General features: G+C 44.0%; 1 protein-coding gene across 2 annotated transcripts in view; it reads right to left on the bottom strand.

Moving 5' to 3' along the window:
• PIEZO2 (piezo type mechanosensitive ion channel component 2) overlaps window positions 1-20,488 on the bottom strand; it is a 505,679-nt gene that overhangs the window by 73,966 nt on the left and 411,225 nt on the right. For both annotated transcript variants that reach the window (XM_032399040.1, XM_032399041.1), the window contains 9 exons: window positions 14,688-14,864; window positions 14,276-14,401; window positions 12,655-12,855; window positions 11,735-11,939; window positions 11,512-11,613; window positions 10,304-10,469; window positions 6,608-6,851; window positions 4,265-4,361; window positions 2,981-3,140 (listed from right to left, as the gene is read on the bottom strand). In XM_032399040.1, the coding sequence (XP_032254931.1) occupies window positions 2,981-3,140; window positions 4,265-4,361; window positions 6,608-6,851; window positions 10,304-10,469; window positions 11,512-11,613; window positions 11,735-11,939; window positions 12,655-12,855; window positions 14,276-14,401; window positions 14,688-14,864 (1,478 nt within the window). The remainder of the gene's footprint in view (window positions 1-2,980; window positions 3,141-4,264; window positions 4,362-6,607; window positions 6,852-10,303; window positions 10,470-11,511; window positions 11,614-11,734; window positions 11,940-12,654; window positions 12,856-14,275; window positions 14,402-14,687; window positions 14,865-20,488) is intronic.

Here is a 20,488-nt window from a genome sequence, read left to right as displayed (position 1 = left end):
TATCAGTGAGGTCATATGATACATGTCTTTCTCTGATTGACTTATTTCACTCAGCATAATACCCTCCAGTTCCATCCACGTCATTGCAAATGGCAAGATTTCATTCCTTTTGATGGCTGCATAATATTCTATTGTATATATATACCACATCTTCTTTATCCATTCATCTGTCAATGGACATATTGGCTCTTTCCATAGTTTGGCTATTGTGGACATTGCTGCTATAAACATCAGGGTGCACGTACCCCTTCAGATCCCTACATTTGTATCTTTGGGGTAAATACCTAGTAGTGCAATTGCTGGATCGTATGGTAGCTCTATTTTCAACTTTTTGAGGAACCTCCATACTATTTTCCAAAGTGGCCGAGGAATTTCTTAATTTCTCTTTTTTGTCTTTTTTTTTTTTAATTTTATTATGTTATGTTAGTCACCATACATCATTAGTTTTTTTTATTATGTTATGTTAATCACCATATATTACATCATTAGTTTTTGATGTAGTATTCCATGATTCATTATTTACATATAACACCCAGTGCTCCATGCATAACATGCCCTCTTTAATACCCATCACCAGGCTAACCCATCCTCCTACCCCCCTCCCCTCTAGAACCCTCAGTTTGTTTTTCAGAGTCCATCGTCTCTCATGGTTCATCTCCCCCTCTGATTTCCCCCACTTCATTCTTCCCCTCCTGCTATCTTCTTCTTCTTCTTTTTTTTTTTAAACATATAATGTATTATTTGTTTCAGAGGTGCTGTGAATTGTGTAAGACTGTTGAATTACATCATTAGTTTTTGATGTGGTGATCCAAGATCCATTGTTTTCATATAACACCCAGTGCTCCATGCAGTACATGCCCTCCTTAATACCCATCACTGGGCTAACCAATCCCCCCACTCCCCTCCCCTCTAAAATCCTGTTTGTTTCTCAGCGTCTATAGTCTCTCATGGTTCATCTCTCCCTTCAATTCCCCCCCTCATTTTTCCCTTCCTTCTCCTAGTGTCCTCCATGCTATTCCTTATGTTCCACAAATAAGTGAAACCATATGATAATTGACTTTCTCTGCTTGACTTATTTCACTTAGCATAGTCTCCTCCAGTCCAATCCATGTTGTTGTAAAAGTTGGGTATTCGTCCTTTCTGATGGCTAAGTAATATTCCATTGTATATATGGACCACATCTTCTTTATCCATTCATCTGCTGAAGGGCATCTCGGCTCTTTCCACAGTTTGGCTATTGCAGACATTGCTGCTATGAACATGGGGGTGCATATGGCCCTTCTTTTCACTACATCTGTGTCTTTGGGGTAAATACCCAGGAGTACAATTGCTGGGTCATAGGATAGCTCTATTTTTAATTTTTTGAGGAACCTCTGCACTGTTTTCCAAAGTGGCTGTACCAACTTGCATTCCCACCAACAGTGTAAGACGGTTCCCCTTTCTCCACAACCTCTCCAACATTTGTTGTTTCTTTCCCTGTCCATTTTTGCCATTCTAACTGGTGTAAGGTGGTATCTCAATGTGATTTTGATTTGAATTTCCCTGATGGCTAATGATGATGAACATTTTTTCATGTGTCTGTTTGCCATTTGTATGTCGTCTTCAGAGAAGTGTCTTTTCATATCTTCTGCCCATTTTTTGACTTGATTATTTGTTTTTTGGGTGTTGAGTTTGAGAAGTTCTTTATAGATCTTGGATACCAGCCCTTTATCTGTAGTGTCATTTGCAAATATCTTCTCCCATTCTATGGGTTGCCTCTTTGTTTTGTTGACTGTTTCCTTTGCTGTGCAGAACCTTTTTATCTTGATGAAGTCCTAAAAGTTCACTTTTGCTTTTGTTTCACTAGGTTTTGGAGATGTATCTTGAAAGAAGTTGCTGTGGGCGATGTCAAAGAGGTTACTGCCTATGTTCTCCTCTAGGATTTTGACGGATTCCTGTCTCACATTGAGGTCTTTCATCCATTTTGAGTTTATCTTTGTGTATGGTGTTAGAGAATGGTCGAATTTCATTCTTCTGCATGTGGCTGTCCAATTTTCCCAGCACCATTTATTGAAGAGACTCTCTTTTTTCCATTGCATGTTTTTTCCTGCTTTGTCAAAGATTATTTGACCATAGAGTTGGGGGTCCATATCTGGGCTCTCTATTCTGTTCCATTGGTCTATATGTCTGTTTTTGTGCCAGTACCATGCTGCCTTGGTGATCACAGCTTTGTAATATAGCTTGAAATCGGGCAACGTGATGCCCCCAGCTTTGTTTTTCTTTTTCAACATTTCCTCGGCGATTCAGGGGCTTTTCTGATTCCTACAAATTTTAGGATTGTTTGTTCCAGCACTTTGAAAAATGTCATTGGAATTTTGATTGGGATGGCATTGAACGTATAGATTGCTCTGGGTAGCATAGACATTTTAACAATGTTTATTCTTCCGATCCATGAGCATGGAATATTTTTCCATCTTTTTGTGTCTTCTTCAATTTCTTTCATGAGTGTTCTGTAGTTCCTAGAGTATAGATCCTTTACCTCTTTGGTTAGGTTTATTCTGAGGTATCTTACGGTTTTTGGTGCTATTGTAAATGGAATCGTTTCTCTAATTTCTCTTTCTACAGTTGCGTTGTTAGTGTATAAGAAAGCAACTGATTTCTGTGCATTGATTTTGTATCCTGCCACATTACTGAATTGCTGGATGAGTTCTAGTAATTTGGGGGCAGAGTCCTTTGGGTTTTCCACATAAAGTATCATGTCGTCTGCGAAAAGAGAGAGTTTGACTTCTTCTTTGCCAATTTGAATACTCTTTATTTCTTTTTGTTTTCTGATTGCTGTTGCTAGGACTTCTAGTACTATGTTGAACAATAGTGGTGAGAGTGGGCATAGTTTCTTAATTTCTTACGGGTTCTACAAGCAAGCTCAGGCAACAGCACACTGCAATATTACTTCCAGACAGATTTTTTAAGAGAAACCACTTGATTCCATGACCCGACCTACCTCGAAGCCAGGATCTGTGAAGCTTTTATATCAGCCACAACATGTAGGAAATAGTAACTCATGAAAACTCTTCTTTGCAGCAGAAGGAAGGCAAAACAGATGCTGTCCCAAATAATTCCTGCTTCACCACTGGGTAGTTTACATGAGGAATCATCATCAGCTGGGGTAAAAAAGTAGAAAAAAAAACAAATTAAAATTAACATCCATTTTCATTGTCATTTTATAATATCTGTAGCACAATCAGGCTTGAGGAATCCCACAGGCATAAGAGCGACATTCTGATGCATGGACTCACTTATGGGTGCATTTATTTACAGGCAAAGAAACATATTTCAAATCCAATATCAACGTTGATTCATAAGACTGACCACAAGTGACCTCTTGACAGTGTAAGGCACAGGAGGGTCTCTTTGTCAGGGATGGCTCTTGAGTGTTTCTCTCTCTTAGAGGGAGAGAGATCTCTTTCTGCCTGAACGAGGGCCATGGAGAAATAATGTCTGTATGTCCCAGTGCCAGAGGCAATGCTCTGATACAAACAAATAAACAAAAACAAAAACAAAAACCACCTCTTCTGGCAACAGTGATCTGGGGTAACCAGAAGAGCAGTTAACACAGTATTGTCTATTAGAAGAAGAGGTATCCACAGACATCTTATCCTAAATCAGAACAAATTCCCAGTTACTCTTCATCCTGGGCAAAGCATAACCTGGGTTGGAAGCCACAGTGGGGAGAGTGTCATGTTCAAGTTTCCCCATCCTGGGTGCCAAGGAGGAGCATGGTGTTATCCTGGGTCATGGTTCAAGAGGCAGAGGGATGGAAATGGAAACTTCTGGAACTGTAGAGACCCTGAAGTTCCTCCCAGTTGTTTTCCTGAGTCTGAAGCTCCCTGAGCTTCCTGAGGAGAGAAGGACCTGGAAGCCAGAGGAACTTTCTGACAACCCAAGATTCTAGTGGCAACCACCATAGGCCTGTGGCCTTCTGTAACTCTTCCTAATGTAACTCAAAGAAGTTTGGGGAGTATAATGGGCCACACCTAGTCCCCAGACCTGCCAGAGTCTGAGAAGTTTCCAGAGGATGATCAAAGATGCCTGGAGTAGGAGCACTTCATGTTATGGACAATAGATTCATAATGAACTACAGTCCTATTGCCTCCATCTAGAGGTCAAATTGACTGTCACTGCTTTCTCTTTTCTTTGTGTGCTTTGGCCCAATTTTAAAATTAGAACAATACAACCATCCTTCCTTCTCTGTCCTTACACTTCCAAATTTGCCTTGCATACTTACGCATTTTATAGCCTTTGACAGTGCAGGCCAGGCTGAAAGCTTGGATCAACCAGCAACTATTTTGAACCAATTTTTCAATGTATCCACATGCTCCTATCTGAAAAACAAATGGGAGTGGCAAATTGTGAAACTCTGTGCCCAGAAAAAGAGGTTGATGCTTTGTGATCCTACTCTGTGTAAGAATTCACAAAGTCTCCGTGCCAATGATTCCAGGAGGTACCTGTAGAACCTAAAATCTCAGTCACCATGGGGTAGTGCACTTGGTGCTTTAAAAGCACCATAATTTCCTTGGGGAAATAAACCCCATGAGTAAAGGGAGAGTCTTTAGTGTGATGATTTCAGCACTTAGAAGCACTTGTCTTTTCATAGAGAAAATCTTGGACTTCTGTAGGAACAAGCCAAACGCTGATATCAAACAGGTGAACAATGACCCCCAGGACTTTGATTTTGGTATAGTTATTATCTCACAAGATTGGACAAATTAAACCTATGCTGTTTGCCAGGAGATCATCACAAACATCAGCTGCATGGCATTCTTAAAATAGGAAAAGAACATGCATTTTGAGCCTTTTTTGGTTAATTCTCTGGGCAAAGGAATATTCTTTATTGATTGGCATGTCGTTGTCTCTCTCATAACAATGATTTACGTTAAGTTCACATGCTGAGGGGGAAGAAGTTTAAACAGACAACCATTGCAAGCCAATACATAAAAGGGATGGCTGAACTGTGTGTGTTTCCTGGGAACATGTGAGGTGGGAGTATATTTAGAATTTGTTCCCAAGTTGGCAGTTACTCAGCTTGAGTCCCTGCACCCACTGGAACATGCTCTTCACATGACTGTCTCTGTCCTACACGGCCATACTTGTGTTTGGGTTCTCTACTTTGGGAGTGTCCTCCTCCCTTTGTCTCTCTGGACACCCTTGAATCTAGTTTTCAAGTCTCTGATGGGTTCAAATGGCACCACCTCCCAGAAGTCTGCTCCCAGTTAATTCAGGCAAGGTATGAGGCACTCCTTTTTTGTTTTGGTTTCCTAAAATGTTGTGATATTTAGCATTCACAGACCACATTATAATTATTAATAAGTAGGTTTGTCTTCCCTTTAAGAATGTGAGTTCCTTAGGGTAAAACCTGAAGGCAATACTATATCTAGTTCTTCAAGACAAAAACAGTGCCTAGCAAGTCTCCAATATAGGTTTACAGGATGAATGAATGAATGAATGAATGAACTTTGTGGCCATACGTTTCCAGGACTGGTTGTAAGAATCAGCCTCTGGCAACAGATCCCTCACTTTCAGACTGGCTATCGAATGAATGGTGTTCTGTTGTTCTCTCTGTCCAAGAACTTTCAATACTACCCCAAATGTACATAAATATTGGTGGGGTAAAATTGCTGCATAAGAGTCACTTTTACTATCAACTGATTTTAGACAAAATTTCAATGGTCTTAGACAAAATAAATGACTCAAATACATATTCATGGTGACACAGACTTGGTTTTCCAAGACCTCTAAACACAGCAATACACGTGCCAAAAAAAAAAAAAAAATGAAATGCCCGCATAGTAGACTTGCCTGGTGAGCTCATCTTTCAGTAACCAGGAAGGTGAGAAGCAGGAAGCTATTACCTCACGGCCCCTCTAATGCACTATCAGTACTTGGCAGCAGCAGGTGCAAGGATTAACTCTGACTTAGGGCCAGCGAGAGATGTATTAACTCCTTCAGCTCATGAAAGGTTGTTGTTTAATTTCCTGAGACAGTAAATACCTTAGAAGGTGTCCCTGTGGCCCAAAAGATCCTGGGATGCCTAGTGGGCCGAGTGAGTTACCTACTTGGTCAGGGGGGAATGTGGTGCCCTGGGACATGGATATTTAATAGCAGAGCAGCTAAACTTTGTAGAGGAAGGATGTGTTTTGCCCCCACCCACTACTGGCTTACACTTCCATAATTCTTTCTAGGTAAGCCAACACAATATCAGTTTTGAAGAGATTCAATGACTAATTCAGGTCATAAAAGGGCCATTTTGTAGCACAAAGTGTGAATGGTGACAAATGATCCCTCAGAAGAAATGGGATTTTAACTTAAAAATACATTTTAGAATGTATTCCTACAAATCCCTATCCTCCTGCCATGTGACCTTGAGATGGTGGACATGAGCAAACGGGATTCTGCTTAATGTGGCAAAACAAGAGTAATAAATGGTTCTTTGAATTCTGACTTTGCATCATCTTATTTGGGGCTTTTAAGAGAGGAGTGTGACGGGCAATCGGGCTTTTAATAACCACTGAATGGACTGTTTACTCTCGTGCTAAAACCACAAATGTTTTATACAGTGGGAGGCACTTACTGACAGTATGTTTTTCATCGTAATCACAAAAATGTTGTATGCAATCAGCCAGTCCCAGTAGCGCAGGATGCTCTTGATGGGTTTCAGCAGCAAATCACCCCCAAAGAGCAGGAAATAGAAGCAGGCTACCAAGTAACCCATGCAAAAGATGCTGATCCTGGTTGTCCCCGTGATGAAGATGATTGTGAGGACAAACCAGAAGAGGTAGCTGAAGATGATCACTTTGGACATGTCTAAGTACGATCTGGAAAACAAGACCGAAACATCAAAGGACGACAACACACATAAATAAACAATTAAGGCAGGAGATTCTACTGTAATGAGGGACAGACTTCGTACCATCCATTTGACTCAATATGGAAGCACTTTGCAAGTCATACTGTGAGCTCTGTATTCATCTTTCATTTAACACTGCCTCATCTGTAGGCAATCCTCACCCTGTTAGTAATAGACGAATAGGTAAGTTGTGAAAACACTTAACAGTACCTTATTTGGGTCAAATTTCCCACACACAGCAGTATCTTCTGCCTATTACTAGAGTACTCAAAATTCCTCCCCGTCTTCCCATAGGAGGCATGAATAATTGTATGGCAAGGGTAAGTCTAAGATACAGAGGCCTCCCGAAGCAAGAGAACAGGTGAGACTGGATTCTATTAAATGAACTAGAAATCGATAGATAAAACAAGTTGTGTTACATCGAAGGTCTTACTGGAGGTGGAAATCCCTCCTTGCAGGTTAGAAGGCATTCTCACAAAGCACACACAGCCACGCTGAGGCTGGAGGCTCTGTCCAACACTCAGCCTCATTAGAGAAAGCTGTTCCTAAAAGGTACATTGTTGGATAAGCAAACTTCTTTGAACTTTACTCTTTTGGGAGTAAAATACTCAATCCTTTAAAATGCTTTCATGAAATTTCCCTCTCAAATATATTTCACCCTTCTTTGACGTTATAGCCAAAGGAGACTGTATAAAATGTTGGTATTTCTCAGCATCCCAGGAGCATCACTGGTGAAATCGGTGATTCATTTGAGACATAATACCGGAATCCCACAGGGCCTTCCCGTGCGTGTGCGCATGCGCATGCGCGCATGCACACTTTGAGTCAGCAGACTTGGCCTGCTGGCATTTTGAGTGAGTGTGCGTGCGGGTAGAAACGTGTGTGTTAGTGTAACATGTGCTTCCTGTGGATTTCCCTTCCTTGCCCACAGTTCATTCCTACTCCAGGTGCCCCAGCCTCTGCTCCTCAGCACTTAACCTGCTTCAGGCTCAGAAATCACAAGACCAAACTTGAAGGTCACATGGAAAACACCAAAGTGCCCCAAAGAGGACGCTCAGGGACCCCGGAGCAGATGCATGAGCCTTGGGGACATGTAGTGAGGTGAAGAGGCTGCTTTCCAGAGCTGCAGAGAAACATGTACCCGCAGAGAGGGCTCGGGGGACGCTGCGCCTCCCACAGCAAAGCGGTCGCTAGCTTCCTGCTCACGACTGTGGTGTGACAGGTTACTGCCTGAGATGCACTTTTCTGGCAGTCCTCACTGAGAAATGGAATTAAAAGCTTGAAATAATTCAGTTTTTCAAAGATACCACTCTAAAAATCAGTGGTGCACAAAATTTTCGAGTTGACGTTTTAGGTTTTTCAAGTACACTGTGGAGTTGAATACTTATCTTTCTCCAACTTTTCAACCTGATGTGATAAGATATTTGATTTTGTTCTAGATTTCCTGTCACTGTGAATTGTTCAAGCATTGTCTGATTCATGATAAAACGTAAACACGTGCTGTTAACGATTTCTTGTGGATTTTACTGTTCTGCCTTCAGATAAAAACTTTTTTGCGAGCCTTGGTGGCTCAGTTGGCTAAGCGTCTGCCTTCCGCGCAGGTCCTGATCCCAGGATCCTGGGATTGAACCCCACATCGGGCTCCCTGCTCAGCGGGGGGTCTGCTTCTCCATCTGCCCCTCCCCTCGCTTGTGCTCTCTCTCAAATAAATAAATAAAATCTTAAAGAAAAAAACTTATTTTTCTCTCTTTCGATAGGTAAAAAGATCAGCTGCACTGATATTTTCTCTTAGTATCACAGAGAAGAGGTAAAAAGTGGAATTCATACCTTATATTAGTGGTTAGTGTGGTACATTATTCCTAAAAGGAATCTTCAGGTTTACATAGGTTCTCATTTTATTTCATTGTTTTACTGTTAATTTTAATTTTTATTATGTTTTAAAGATTTTATTGATTTGAGAGAGAGTGAGAGCATGAGCAGGGGGGAGGACAGAGGCAGAGGGAGAGGAAGAAGCAGACTCCCCACTGAGCAGGGAGCCCGACACTGGGCTCCATCCCAGGACCCTGAGATCAGGGCCTGAGCTGAATGCAGATGCTTAACCGACTGAGCAATGCAGGCACCTCTAGCTTATCATTTTAAAGCAAACTCACTTACTGGTTTGTTCAGTACATGCTAAGCTCTTAGGCTGCTGAGAGGCACAGATGGGCCTCAGCAGCCAGGTTTTGGAGCTAGGTTGATTGGGTTCAAATCCTTGCTCAGGCTGGGGGTGGGATAGGGTCTTCAAATAACAGTCTCATGCAAACACGATTCTCTGGGACTCAGAAGGCAGGGAGCAAATCTCAGGTGAGGAGAGACACACCGGCTGGTCCAAGACTGATCTCCACGCTGCGCACTGCTGCACAGCCTCTCCCTGGGACAACAGCAGACCCGGAGGGTGGATGCTAACTAGTGAGGATCAGGGAGTCCGGAGGTGCAGGGCTGGTGAGGAGGCATAGAAACCCCCCCCTTCTGGCCTTGACCACAGGGGGCAGAGCTGGACTGTGATTGCTGACCGTGGAGGCAGGGGCGCCCGCCATGATGGGGCAGCAGGTGAGAAAAAGCACGAAGACTTGGGAACCCAGAGAACACAGAAGGAACACAGAGTGAGAAATTTAGTCAGGTTCAAATGCAAACTCTGTTGAGGGGACAATCACGCTGCCAAGATCAGCTGCCACAAGAGGTAAGTGGAGGACAGAGAAGGTGCTCCAGTCTACACCATCCCACCCTGAACGCGCCCGATCTTGTCTGATCTCGGAAGCTAAGCAGGGTCAGGCCTGGTTAGTCCCTGGATGGGAGAAGGTGCTACAAGGGCAACCCACATACCAGAGAAGATAGCACACCAGGGGAGTGACAGCATGGGACAGGCTGTGGTTCCCAGCCTGCCACGGTGCCCACTGAATATGGAGGACCAGGAGGAGGACAGGGGAAGGGGGAGAGGGTGGGGAATGGGGATCAGGAGGGACAGGGGATGAGGAATGGGGATCAGGAGGGACAGGGATGAGGAGGGGAGACCAAGGAGGAGGGACAGGGATGAAGAGGAGGAGGAAGAGAAGACAAAGATGAGGGACAGTGAGTCAGAGGAAGGGTCTCTGCCGGAGCACCAGGAGGCAATATCATGGGCCCCGGTCAGTTTGTGTGGGGAGAAGTGGAGGGAAACTGAGGGGAAATGTGTGGTTCATGCTGAGAAAAGCAGAAGCAGAACTGTAATTCAGAGACTCAGCCTCTCGACTACCGAGCCCTCTGTCTGCATTTATGAGGCTGGCGTGTACCATTAGCCGCCCAGTCTCCCAAGAATGGCGGAGAGAGAGTTGGAAGTGGAGCTACGTCCTCCAAGTGACACGCACACGCCAAGTGGCTTTGGACTTGCGCAGCCACCCTCACCTGCAGTGGATGAAATCTGGCACGGGGTTATGCTGGCTGAAGGAGGCCGCGTCAAGGTTCATGCAGATCTCCACGTTGTCCCCTGCCATGATCCGCACTGCAGCCTTGTTTTCGTCCTCGAAGATCTGCCTTTGCAGGGAGGCACACAGGAGCAGCATGAAGTCATCTGCGGGACAGAGGGATCGCTGAGTCACTTCTCCTCATCCAGGTTTCCATGATGCAGCAGACAGTCCCCGCAAGGGATGAGTGAGTCGCATTCCCAAAGTTCCCAGTGTACAGTTCTCCCTGGATTCCAATCTAGGGGCCAAGTCCCACCTTGCCCACCATGGAAGATGCAAGGGGGGGGGCACAGTCACGGAAGAGTGCAAGTATCAGTTGATAATCCCTAGTTTCCTGACTTTCTTAAGGGATAATGTTTATTTGCATTTATCTCCACCAAAATTTGGAGGAAGCCAGTTGAATATGCTTCCCCATCTTTATTTTTTACTTGGGGTAGAGGCAGGCACTTGTGGTTTTCTTCATGCTCTCCATCCCCCATTGTGTTTGTAACTGGAAGCTTCCCAGAGCGGATGGACAGGGCAATGAAGGTGGGGAGCGCAGGTGAAGATCATGGCCAGTTATGGGCAGGCAGCCTCCCATACATTAAACCTGAATGTGTGGAGGCAGCATGGTCCCTCTGGAGGTTACCCTCTCGTCTTAGGTGGGGCTGCTCTGACGTTGGGATCATCAGCCCACCCTTGGAAGGGCTGGAGCTACAGTCTGGTGTTCGAGAGTCTGCAATTTGGGAGCATGTTCCTAGCTTCCACAGTCTTAGCATTAGCTTTGGTCTGTCCATGGTGGCAGCGTGAAAGAACCACTTTGCAAAAAACAAAGCCTCCCTCTGCAGTCTACCTTCTAGAAGGTGGATGAGTAGAGGTGTGTGTGTGTGTGGGGGGGGCAGCTGGAGAGTGGGTGTGTGCGTGTGTTGGGAGGTAAAATTACAGAAGTGGAGATGGTATTTCCAATGTTTATTTATTAATTTTGCAAATGGAGTGGGGGCCAGTAGAAGCCATTAAGGACTTGTGATATTAATGCATCAAGACAAGCTTTTACATGATCACCAAGTGCATTGGAGGAAGCAGGGGCACTGATGCACAGCACACCAAGAAGGATCAGCAAAGAGCAAACCAAACCCCAGTGCTCTGCAGTCCCGTGGCTCCAACACTTACAGACAAGAAACACAGGGTTGGGCCGCACAATGAAGTCTGGGAAGTACAGCCACTTTATGATGTTGTCATTGAAGCTAGCACCCTTGAATCTCCATGGGTAATCTGCAGGGCGGAAGTGGTAAAGAGCAAAATCAATACGCTTCTTCCCTGCCCTTGTCCCAGCCGTCCATGACACAAGGGCTGATTGCAAGAGCAGCTGGCTTCCAGGGAAGGGCCCACGCACCTCTGCAAGGAGCCGCAGGGATGCCGATGCAGATGAAGTACTGGAAGGTGATGATGCATGACAGGAAGCAGCAGTACTTGGGCCAGATCTCTGCAATGGCCTTTCTTCTGCGCCGATATAAGACAGCGATCAGCCAGCAGGCGTGAATCATGGCATAGAAATCCATTCGCTGACCGATTACATTAACTGACATTAGGAAACAGGTCTGTGTAAGGATGAAAAGAGGCAAAAAAAAAAAAATCGGGTTTACAGGGAAGGGGAGTGGTGTCACCTGTCAGCCCTGTGCAGGTGGCTCAGAGACCTGCATTCCCGAAGGGGTGTCTGTCTACACATGTTCACCAAGCCTTGCCTCTGTGGGGTGTCTTACAGCGTGAAGACTAAAATCTTGTATAAATTGCTTCCAAGGAAATGAATGACTACATCACTGTGAATAAGAACCACTTCAAACTGTGAAGAGAATACAGCTACGCTCTCTTCGTGAAACACCACTGTTCCAAATCCTTTCTATTAAGAGGCAGGCACTACATCAACCATTTCAGGTCAAACCAGTTCATTTTGGCGAAAGTTAAACTCTCAGAATGCACAAAACACAAAGAAGATTTGTAATACATTAAAGAAGCCAGTGAAAATGACAAAGTGATATCCATGCATCTGCAAGGCTACAGAGATCCAGAGAGGCCAAGTTCGCTGCGGCAGAGTAGGGAGCACTGATCTTGGTCTTAGAAAACTTTCAACCAGGCCAGGTGAACCCTTCAGCAGAATGTCCTCATGCTGATCTTGAGGAGACAGTCATCAGAGTACAGAGATGGACAAGTAAGCTCTAGCGGCCAACTGGCCAAAAAAAGCAATTGGGATTTTCACAGAAAACAACAACAACAACAACAAAAAAAAAACCAACCCACATCAGCAAGGAAACTCACCTCCAGACCAAACTTGTAGAAGAAGTAATTTATGAAATATTTGGCACAATTAATAAGTCCATCATCAAGATGGAGTCTTGTAATGTCATGAAAGATGGTTTTAGACACTGGGGCCGTGAGGTTGTTTCGACCTCGATAGTATTCCTGATGGCGGTAAATTGTAACCTCAAAGGCCAGAATGGCCAACATCAGGAGATTATTCTACAAAGCAAGAAAACACAGTTGTGTGAAGCCAAACGCTTTAGCTTGGTCACCTTAAGTAACCCCCATAATCAATCCTTTTTTTTCACATTCTTGGTGTCTAAAAGAACAATGCTTTATAAAATCCCACCTCTATCGAAGTCCTGAATTCAATGTTCATTTTCTCTATGGTATAGTAACAAGGTGGAGCTAACTACACTGTGCAATCAGGGTAATTTCCAGGATGCTAGGATCTAGAATCTCTAGACAGCAGGCCAGTGACGCTCATTCCTGTTTCTGGAAAAGAACACTAGCCATAGGAAGATGCAGTGACCAGTGGCCTTGGGAGGGCGGTCCAAACTTGATTGCAACTTGAAGTGCAAAATGATACAGGGCCATCTGGGAAACAGATGAAGCTGCAGGGGAAGTCTTTTAATACCTCGGAAATTTGGCTAGGGAGAGCCGCAGACTGACAAGCATGCTGCTGACCATAACATAATCATAGTAATGATGAAAATAGTTCATGTTGATGGTACTGCATGTGCTATTCTGATTGCTCTTTTCAAATATCAGTTTATTTTAGCCTTATAACAGTTCTTGACGGTGGGTAGCATTTGTATTGCTGCAAATCATGTCTGTCCTATGAGAAAAAAATGGGAAAGCTACCCACAAAAATGGGACCCTTAGTATTTTTAAAAATTCCAGGTGATGAGTATAAATGCTTTATTTCTAAGTGCTTCTGTGTGGTATGAAGACAGCTCAGATTATCCATCAAAGTAAAATGGGAATAGTCTGAAGCATATTGCTTTCATTAATGTTTGTTTTGACTATTTGCAAAGTTTCTTTTCAAAGATAGGTTGTTAAAAATTGTATTATCTCTAATGATAACTAGCTGAAATTTTAAATAAAAACTTGAAGAAAAAATTATATTACCTTTCAGCATAATATAGGTCTTTTATTATACATTGTAGAGAAACAATTAGACAACAAACATTTCTCATAAATGCTCTACCTGCTTCTCAGGAATAATCGCTATAGACAATTTCGTATATTTTACTTGGTATTTTTCCTTGTATCTAGAAGAGATCACACTATGCATGGTGTACTGAAATTTGCCCTTTTTTAAAAGCTAATATAATTTGGATGTCTTTCAACATCTCACATTATCAGTCTACCTCAATCTTTTGGTGGTTATATAGTCTATATATTCTAGTGAATATATTTGTCATACTTTATTCAATCAATCTCAAACTACTCGATCAATTTCTTTTCAGCACAATGCAACACTGATGGTAATGTTTAGTCATTTGTTTCAAAGGTGACTCCAAATGTCACGTAAAAAGGCAAGGTTACTATCAGATACGATATCAGAGGTCTCAAGGCAAAGGCTCTCAGGCGTTAACGGTGCAGAGGGGCAGGCGAAGTACGAGGGAGGCCTTACCCTCAGGTAGACAAGCAGAGGGGAAGACTTCCTCAGGCCCACCCATTCTGTTGGATCAATAGGAGCACTGTAGAGCTGAGACTTGTTCAACTGGTGGATGGGTATATTCGTTTGGTTTTCATTTGGCTGAAAAGAAGAGAACAAAGAGTTTTAAAAAATGGTTGCAGAGATTGGAGGAGTTCAGATTTTTCTCCTCAAGCTTTGTGCAAAGGGACACAGTGCGACCAGGAGGGAAAGATCCACTTCAGGGGGGCGATCTCAGCAGGGGAAGAAGACTAGGGCCAGGATGTATCCAACATGGCTGAGGTGACTGAAAGGCCGGACAGAATGTGCTTGGGGGTGTGGGCTCCCCAAAATCTGTGTCACTTCCCTAAAGACCAGGCAAGAGGAGTCCCCTGTCTTTGAGGCTCACCAAGGAACAATTAACAGAAAAGTTCTCAGGCTTAATGGTTTGCAGCTGGTACAACATTTTGCAGACGATGATCACACACGTCCAGACAGTGCAGACACTCGAAGCCAGACGGCGCAGCTTGGTGTATGGCAGAGCAAAAGCCCAAGAAATCAAAAAGACATAGTTGAACAGAGACACCTGAAAAGATAAAATCAGAAATGGGGACAAAAATACATAACATGGCACAAGAGTCACAAAATGTGGCAACTCGATTTATTCAGTTTGGCAAAGTCTGACTGAACTCCTGGCATGTTCGAGGCATTGCCCTAGTTGTGTGTGTGTGTGTTGGGGGGGGGGGTCTTGTATGACAGAAAGATACATAACCAGATGATGTCAATATAGCATAGCAGTGTCTCAACTATAGATGGGAACAGGCTCCTGTGAGAAGACCCAGAAGGGGTCCTTGGCCCCATCTGGAGTGCCCAGAGCATTTTCTGGAAGGGATCCTGCCTGAGCTGGGCCTTGAAAGATGCATAAAGTTAGCCAGGCCAAGAAAGGTGAGAGGTGCCTTCCAGGTAAAGGATGTACAGGTACAAAAAGGAAAGCATGATGGAGCATGGAAGGGACAGGTGACCACAGACAACTGGAAATTCTGGACTTGAACATGGTGAATGGCAGCAGTAAATGAGGCTGGAGATGCAACTGAGAGTCACACTTTATGGACCCCTTTTAAACCACGCTATGGCCTGGGAACCCTCTGTGCGGAAAATAGAGGGTCAAGACTTACCAGCAAAAATCTTAAGGAAAGATTTTCATTTTGTTGAAATAAGTATAACTGAAGAATGAAGATGTACCCATGGGAGTTCAGTAAGAGGTGAGGAGACCCACTCATGGGTACTGCCAGGAGAACACGACCAGGGCCCAACTAGGGCTGTGGAGCAGGGATGGAGAGGAGTCACAGATTTGAGATGAGAATTAAAACTACCTGGAGTTGTTGACTGTTTGGCCGGATGGTGGCAATGGCTGGGGTAAAGGAGGGGGTGTAAGGAACGCCTCCCAGGTTTCTGGCTTGGGAGCCAGAGCCCTGAGAGGATAATCGTGCCACTACTGAGACAGGATCTTGGTGGGGGTGGGGGGCAGGTATGAAGAGGGAGGCAGTGACTTCAACTTGCTTTAGACTCTGTGTGTGTTGATCAATCTGGTAAGATGTCCAATCATTTCCAATGGTTCTCCATAGCCAACAGTTCATGGAACAATATAGAAGCACAGCCATTTCACTCATCCGTGGAAAACACTCATGTGATTAAAATAAGATCTGGATATTGTTAAAATAATGTCATAAGAACACTTAATATAATCAGCATGAATTAATTAACATTAATAGCACATACTCAGTTGATAAAATTCAACATGTAGCCAGGGCTAAGTACTGTGGGCTATAAAACATATGGTCACCTGATTGGCTGACAAAACTACACAAGAAATGAGGAGACTCCAGGACAGTATTTAATTCTGTAATTTAGTAGCCACTACTTTTCTACTTAACTACTTGTCACTGTCCAGGCAAGGAACCTGAGAATGAAGCGCTGAAGTATTAGGGTAGTAAGAAATGCCTTTCAGAATTAATTGAGGAGGAAAGAAATACCGCCTTGTGAACTCTACAGCGCTTACAAACACAATAAATTTTACATTTTTTTTTAAAAATTTTTTTTATTGTTATGTTAATCCCCATACATTACATCATTAGTTTTAGATATAGTGTTCCATGATTCATTGTTTGTGCATAACACCCAGTGCTCCATGCAGAACGTGCCCTCCTCAATACCCATCACCAGGCTAACCCATCCTCCCAACCCCCTCCCCTCTAGAACCCTCAGTTTGTTTTTCAGAGTCCATCGTCTCTCATGGTTCTTCTCCCCCTCTGATTTCCCCCCCTTCATTCTTCCCCTCCTGCTACATTCTTCTTCTTCTTTTTTTCTTTCTTAACATATATTGCATTATTTGTTTCAGAGGTACAGATCTGAGATTCAACAGTCTTGCACAATTCACAGCGCTTACCAGAACACATACCCAAATATTTTGATTGGCTAAATGACTATTCCTTCGTCATCAGCCAGTGTCATATTAACTCGGATATTTAAAAACATTTCTTTTCTCCTCAATTAATTCTGTAAGCCTATTAAGGCTACTATGAATTTAAGTTTCTTTGTTATTCTTTTTAGTATGCATTTAAGGCACTGAGCATAAAAACAGCACAATGAATTTACATAGAACTCTTAATATTTTGAGTGTTAGAGAAAGATACATTTTATGAAGTCCTAACTAGGCTCAAGGTAGCATATCCTGTGTGGATTCCTGGCCTCAAGAAACACATGGGGTAGTGCCGGTGAGAACCATGTAGACAGTCATGACAATATGGTGGAGGGGGTGTCTGCCTGGGCTGAGGCTAGCTCTATGGGAGCACGGGGCTGATCAGCTAGTCCAGGGTTAGGGAAGACTGTCCATGAGTGTTCAATCTAAACTGAGGCCGGAGGTACAAATGGGAGTTTGCCAGGCAGGGGAACAGCATGTGTGAGACCTTCTGGCAAGGGAGAGCATGGGGTGGACATCCTTGGAGTAGCAAGTGGCTCACCATGAGAGCAGTGTGATCAGGGCTCCTTCAGAGGGCTTTGGAATCCACCTAGGCTAGGGTGTCTAGGAAAGAAAGTGGCGAAGTGGTCCAGGGAGAGATCATGAGGGTCCTGTAGCTAATGCTTGTGAGGACAGGAGAGCTGTTGAAAGTTTTTGAGTCGAGGATTAACATGAACATATTTAGGCACTGGAAAGACTGTTGTGGCTGCAAGATGGAATCCATACTGGCAGGAGGAGAGATTGGGGCATGGTTGGGCATCTGGTAGAGTAATCTAAAAGGGAAATGACGTGGAGATAGGGGGCTCAGTTTTAGAGATGTTGAAGGTGCTTTTGGGACACTCAAGGATGAGGTCATGTCCAGCTGTGACTTGAAGATACAGGCCTAGAGTTCAAAGACCAGATGGGATGAAGGCACAGATTTACAATTCTTGCATGTAGATGGTGAGTGAACCACAGGAGCTCATGAGACCACTCACAGAAGGTCTAGAATCAGAAAATGGGGCTGCAGTTAGAACCTAGAGAAGAGAGGAGTTGGTAGGAAGAGAAACAGCCCATGAATGAGGCAGAAGGGAGGGGCTGGGGAAGTGTGCTGTTTTGGAAGACAACAGAAGCTCTTCAAGGACAAGGAAATGATTGTCAATAGCCAATGTCATAGAGAATCAAGTAAAATGAGGCCTGAACAGTGTCTGTGAGGTGGGAAAACAGACTCGGAGAAGCACCATACTTCGTCCAACATAAACATGGTTGATGATGGTCTTATCCTTTCCCTGATGGTGGGAATGTTGTGGAATGTACTCAAAAATTTTACAAAAGACAAATATCTGGGCCCCAACCAATATCTGATGAAGCAGAATTTCTAGGGAAATCACTGGTCATCCATGTATCTAACACGTGTCCACATGATTCTTATTATCAAGAAATTTGGGGAAGTAATTTTATGCCATATGCCTTCCTCACAAAACACTTTTCCACAAATCGTCACTTTCTCTGAATATAAACTTCTAAGGCTTGAGGCCACCACCTTGAGAGAGGAGCCCCTGAGAACTGTGGTCCCCGCTGTGCACTGGCCCAGCTGGCCTCCTCCCTCAGAGCACCTGCAGCCTCGGTGACCGCCTCCACGGTACGACCCCTGCATGACACGCCCCTCCCTTGCACCCACAGCCTCCTGGGATGCCTCTAATATGACTTTGGTTTCGTTTGCCAGCCATGACCATCTGACAGCAAGCCAAGGCAAGAAATGTGTCTTTCATGCCTTTGTGCCAACATCTAGTGGAGTATAAGCATTCAATTTATTGTAATTTAGTTTAAGTGCATAATAGACGCTAAATGAATGGTTAGTGAGAGTGAAAATAATAATGAAACATCAATTGACATGTAGGGTAAATCTCAAGCTTGCAAAGACGTTTTATTTCCTTCAGCCAGTAAACTCTACTGAGCTGCCACAATTGTCCAGGCCCCATAGGAGCTGCTCAGGATGCTAAAATAAGGTGTGATCCCTTCCTCAAAGAATAACCTGATCTCTCAGAGCTTTCTAGGAAACTTTGAAATTGGAAACATAGCTGCATATAAAAAAAAAGATGACAATGTTATATGTATATTTAAAATCTAGGTCCTTCCAAAGTGGTGTCCCTCTGGTAAGAGATAATGTTGTAAAAGAACGGCCTCTATAATAAATTCTTTCTCATGGTCTCTTCTTCCTCTAATGCCCATGATGATAACCTTATAAAGGTTTAATGTTTGACCCCAAAATGACCTGAGAAATGACTCTGAAATTTTGTGAAAACAAGCAGCCTGCTGATGGCCTTGGATAAGGAAGAAGATTTCACTGGGGTCGTTGACTTTGTTCTCATTTTGCCATTTACTGATCAGCAATTTTTGAGAAAAGATATCTTTTGTACAAATCAAAATTAATAAGCTATGAATGGAAACTATATGTAGCAAATGTCATCACTGACGGGCTTCTCTGGTTGAGGATGAGCCAAGCCTTCAAAGAAGAAGAGGCCCCTGAATGTATAAATCAGCAGCTCAGAGGTGCACAATGTCAGGGGCTGCTGGTCACAGGTGAACAATGCCCCTGGAATGTGCGGCATAGCTTCCTTCCTGCCCCCGCCCTGTGTGAACCCTAGACACTTGTCTTTGTTATAAGCAGATAAGATTCAGACATATCATAGCCTGGATTTGGCACATGGCTCCTTACAAGAATCAGTGTTTGTCTTTCTTCCCCAACTGTACTCATTAGCATAGAAAGAGTTCAGTTGAAACCTCGTGAGGCAGCAAGTTAGAACCAATGGAGGCAAAACCTTCCAAAATGAGGTGCTAGCCAGCCATGTAGAAATTTCAAAGCAAAACTGTTGATGGGAAACCATTTAGAGGGCTTTTCAAGCTCTCTGGGAGGGTACAAATGGATCAAGATGGTGAAGCTGACAGGAGGGAGTGTGAAGAAATTTCTTCATAGGAGGTGCTTCTGTCAGTGCCCACCCCCCACAAGATGATGGGGTAGGAAGGAAGGGATGCTACATTCTCTACCCAAACCCCAAGCAAGGAGCTTCAAGCAGTACCATGCAGAGATGCTAATTTGTGTATTCTGGAGTCTGGACACCGATGGCCAACTTCACCCAGAAAATCCAGCTGGTACGGATTTGGTGACTAGGACAGGAGTTGCCTCATTGCGAGACATATACACTAGCAGAGTACAGACTGCATGAGAGCGGCCCTTAGACCTGAAGGGGGAAGAGAGAGGGCGGGAGCCGTCCTATGTCCTGCTCAGGAGCACTGCCTGCACAGGGGACGAGACTCCAACAGAAAGGGCCAGGAGGAGCAGATGCCGGAAACCAGGCGCTAGAGGAGCCCCCTGAGAGAAAGGGGAGATTTAATCAGCCCCAGGCCACTGTGAGGCCATCCTAAGAAAGCACACCTCCATTCTCACCTGAGGCTGTGGTTCAGCATGGGAGGCCTTATAACGCAAGTTAGTTCACTGGAAGGAAGGGCAGAGAGGGAGGCAGTGAAGGGTGTGTGTGTGAGAAAGAAAGAGGCTGCTAGAAGAGGAAACGCTTCTATCTGGTAAGAGATCAGAGTTTGGTGCTGGTGAGGATGCAGAGAAAGGGGAACCCTCGTGCACTGTTGGTGGGATTGCAAACTGGTGCAGCCACTGTGGAAGACAGTATGGAGCTTCCTCAAAAAGTTAAAAACAG

This window comes from Phoca vitulina, unplaced genomic scaffold, assembly GCF_004348235.1.
Source record: "Phoca vitulina isolate PV1807 unplaced genomic scaffold, GSC_HSeal_1.0 scaffold126, whole genome shotgun sequence".
Taxonomy (NCBI): domain Eukaryota; kingdom Metazoa; phylum Chordata; class Mammalia; order Carnivora; family Phocidae; genus Phoca; species Phoca vitulina.
This window is presented reverse-complemented; position numbering and strand designations above follow the sequence as displayed.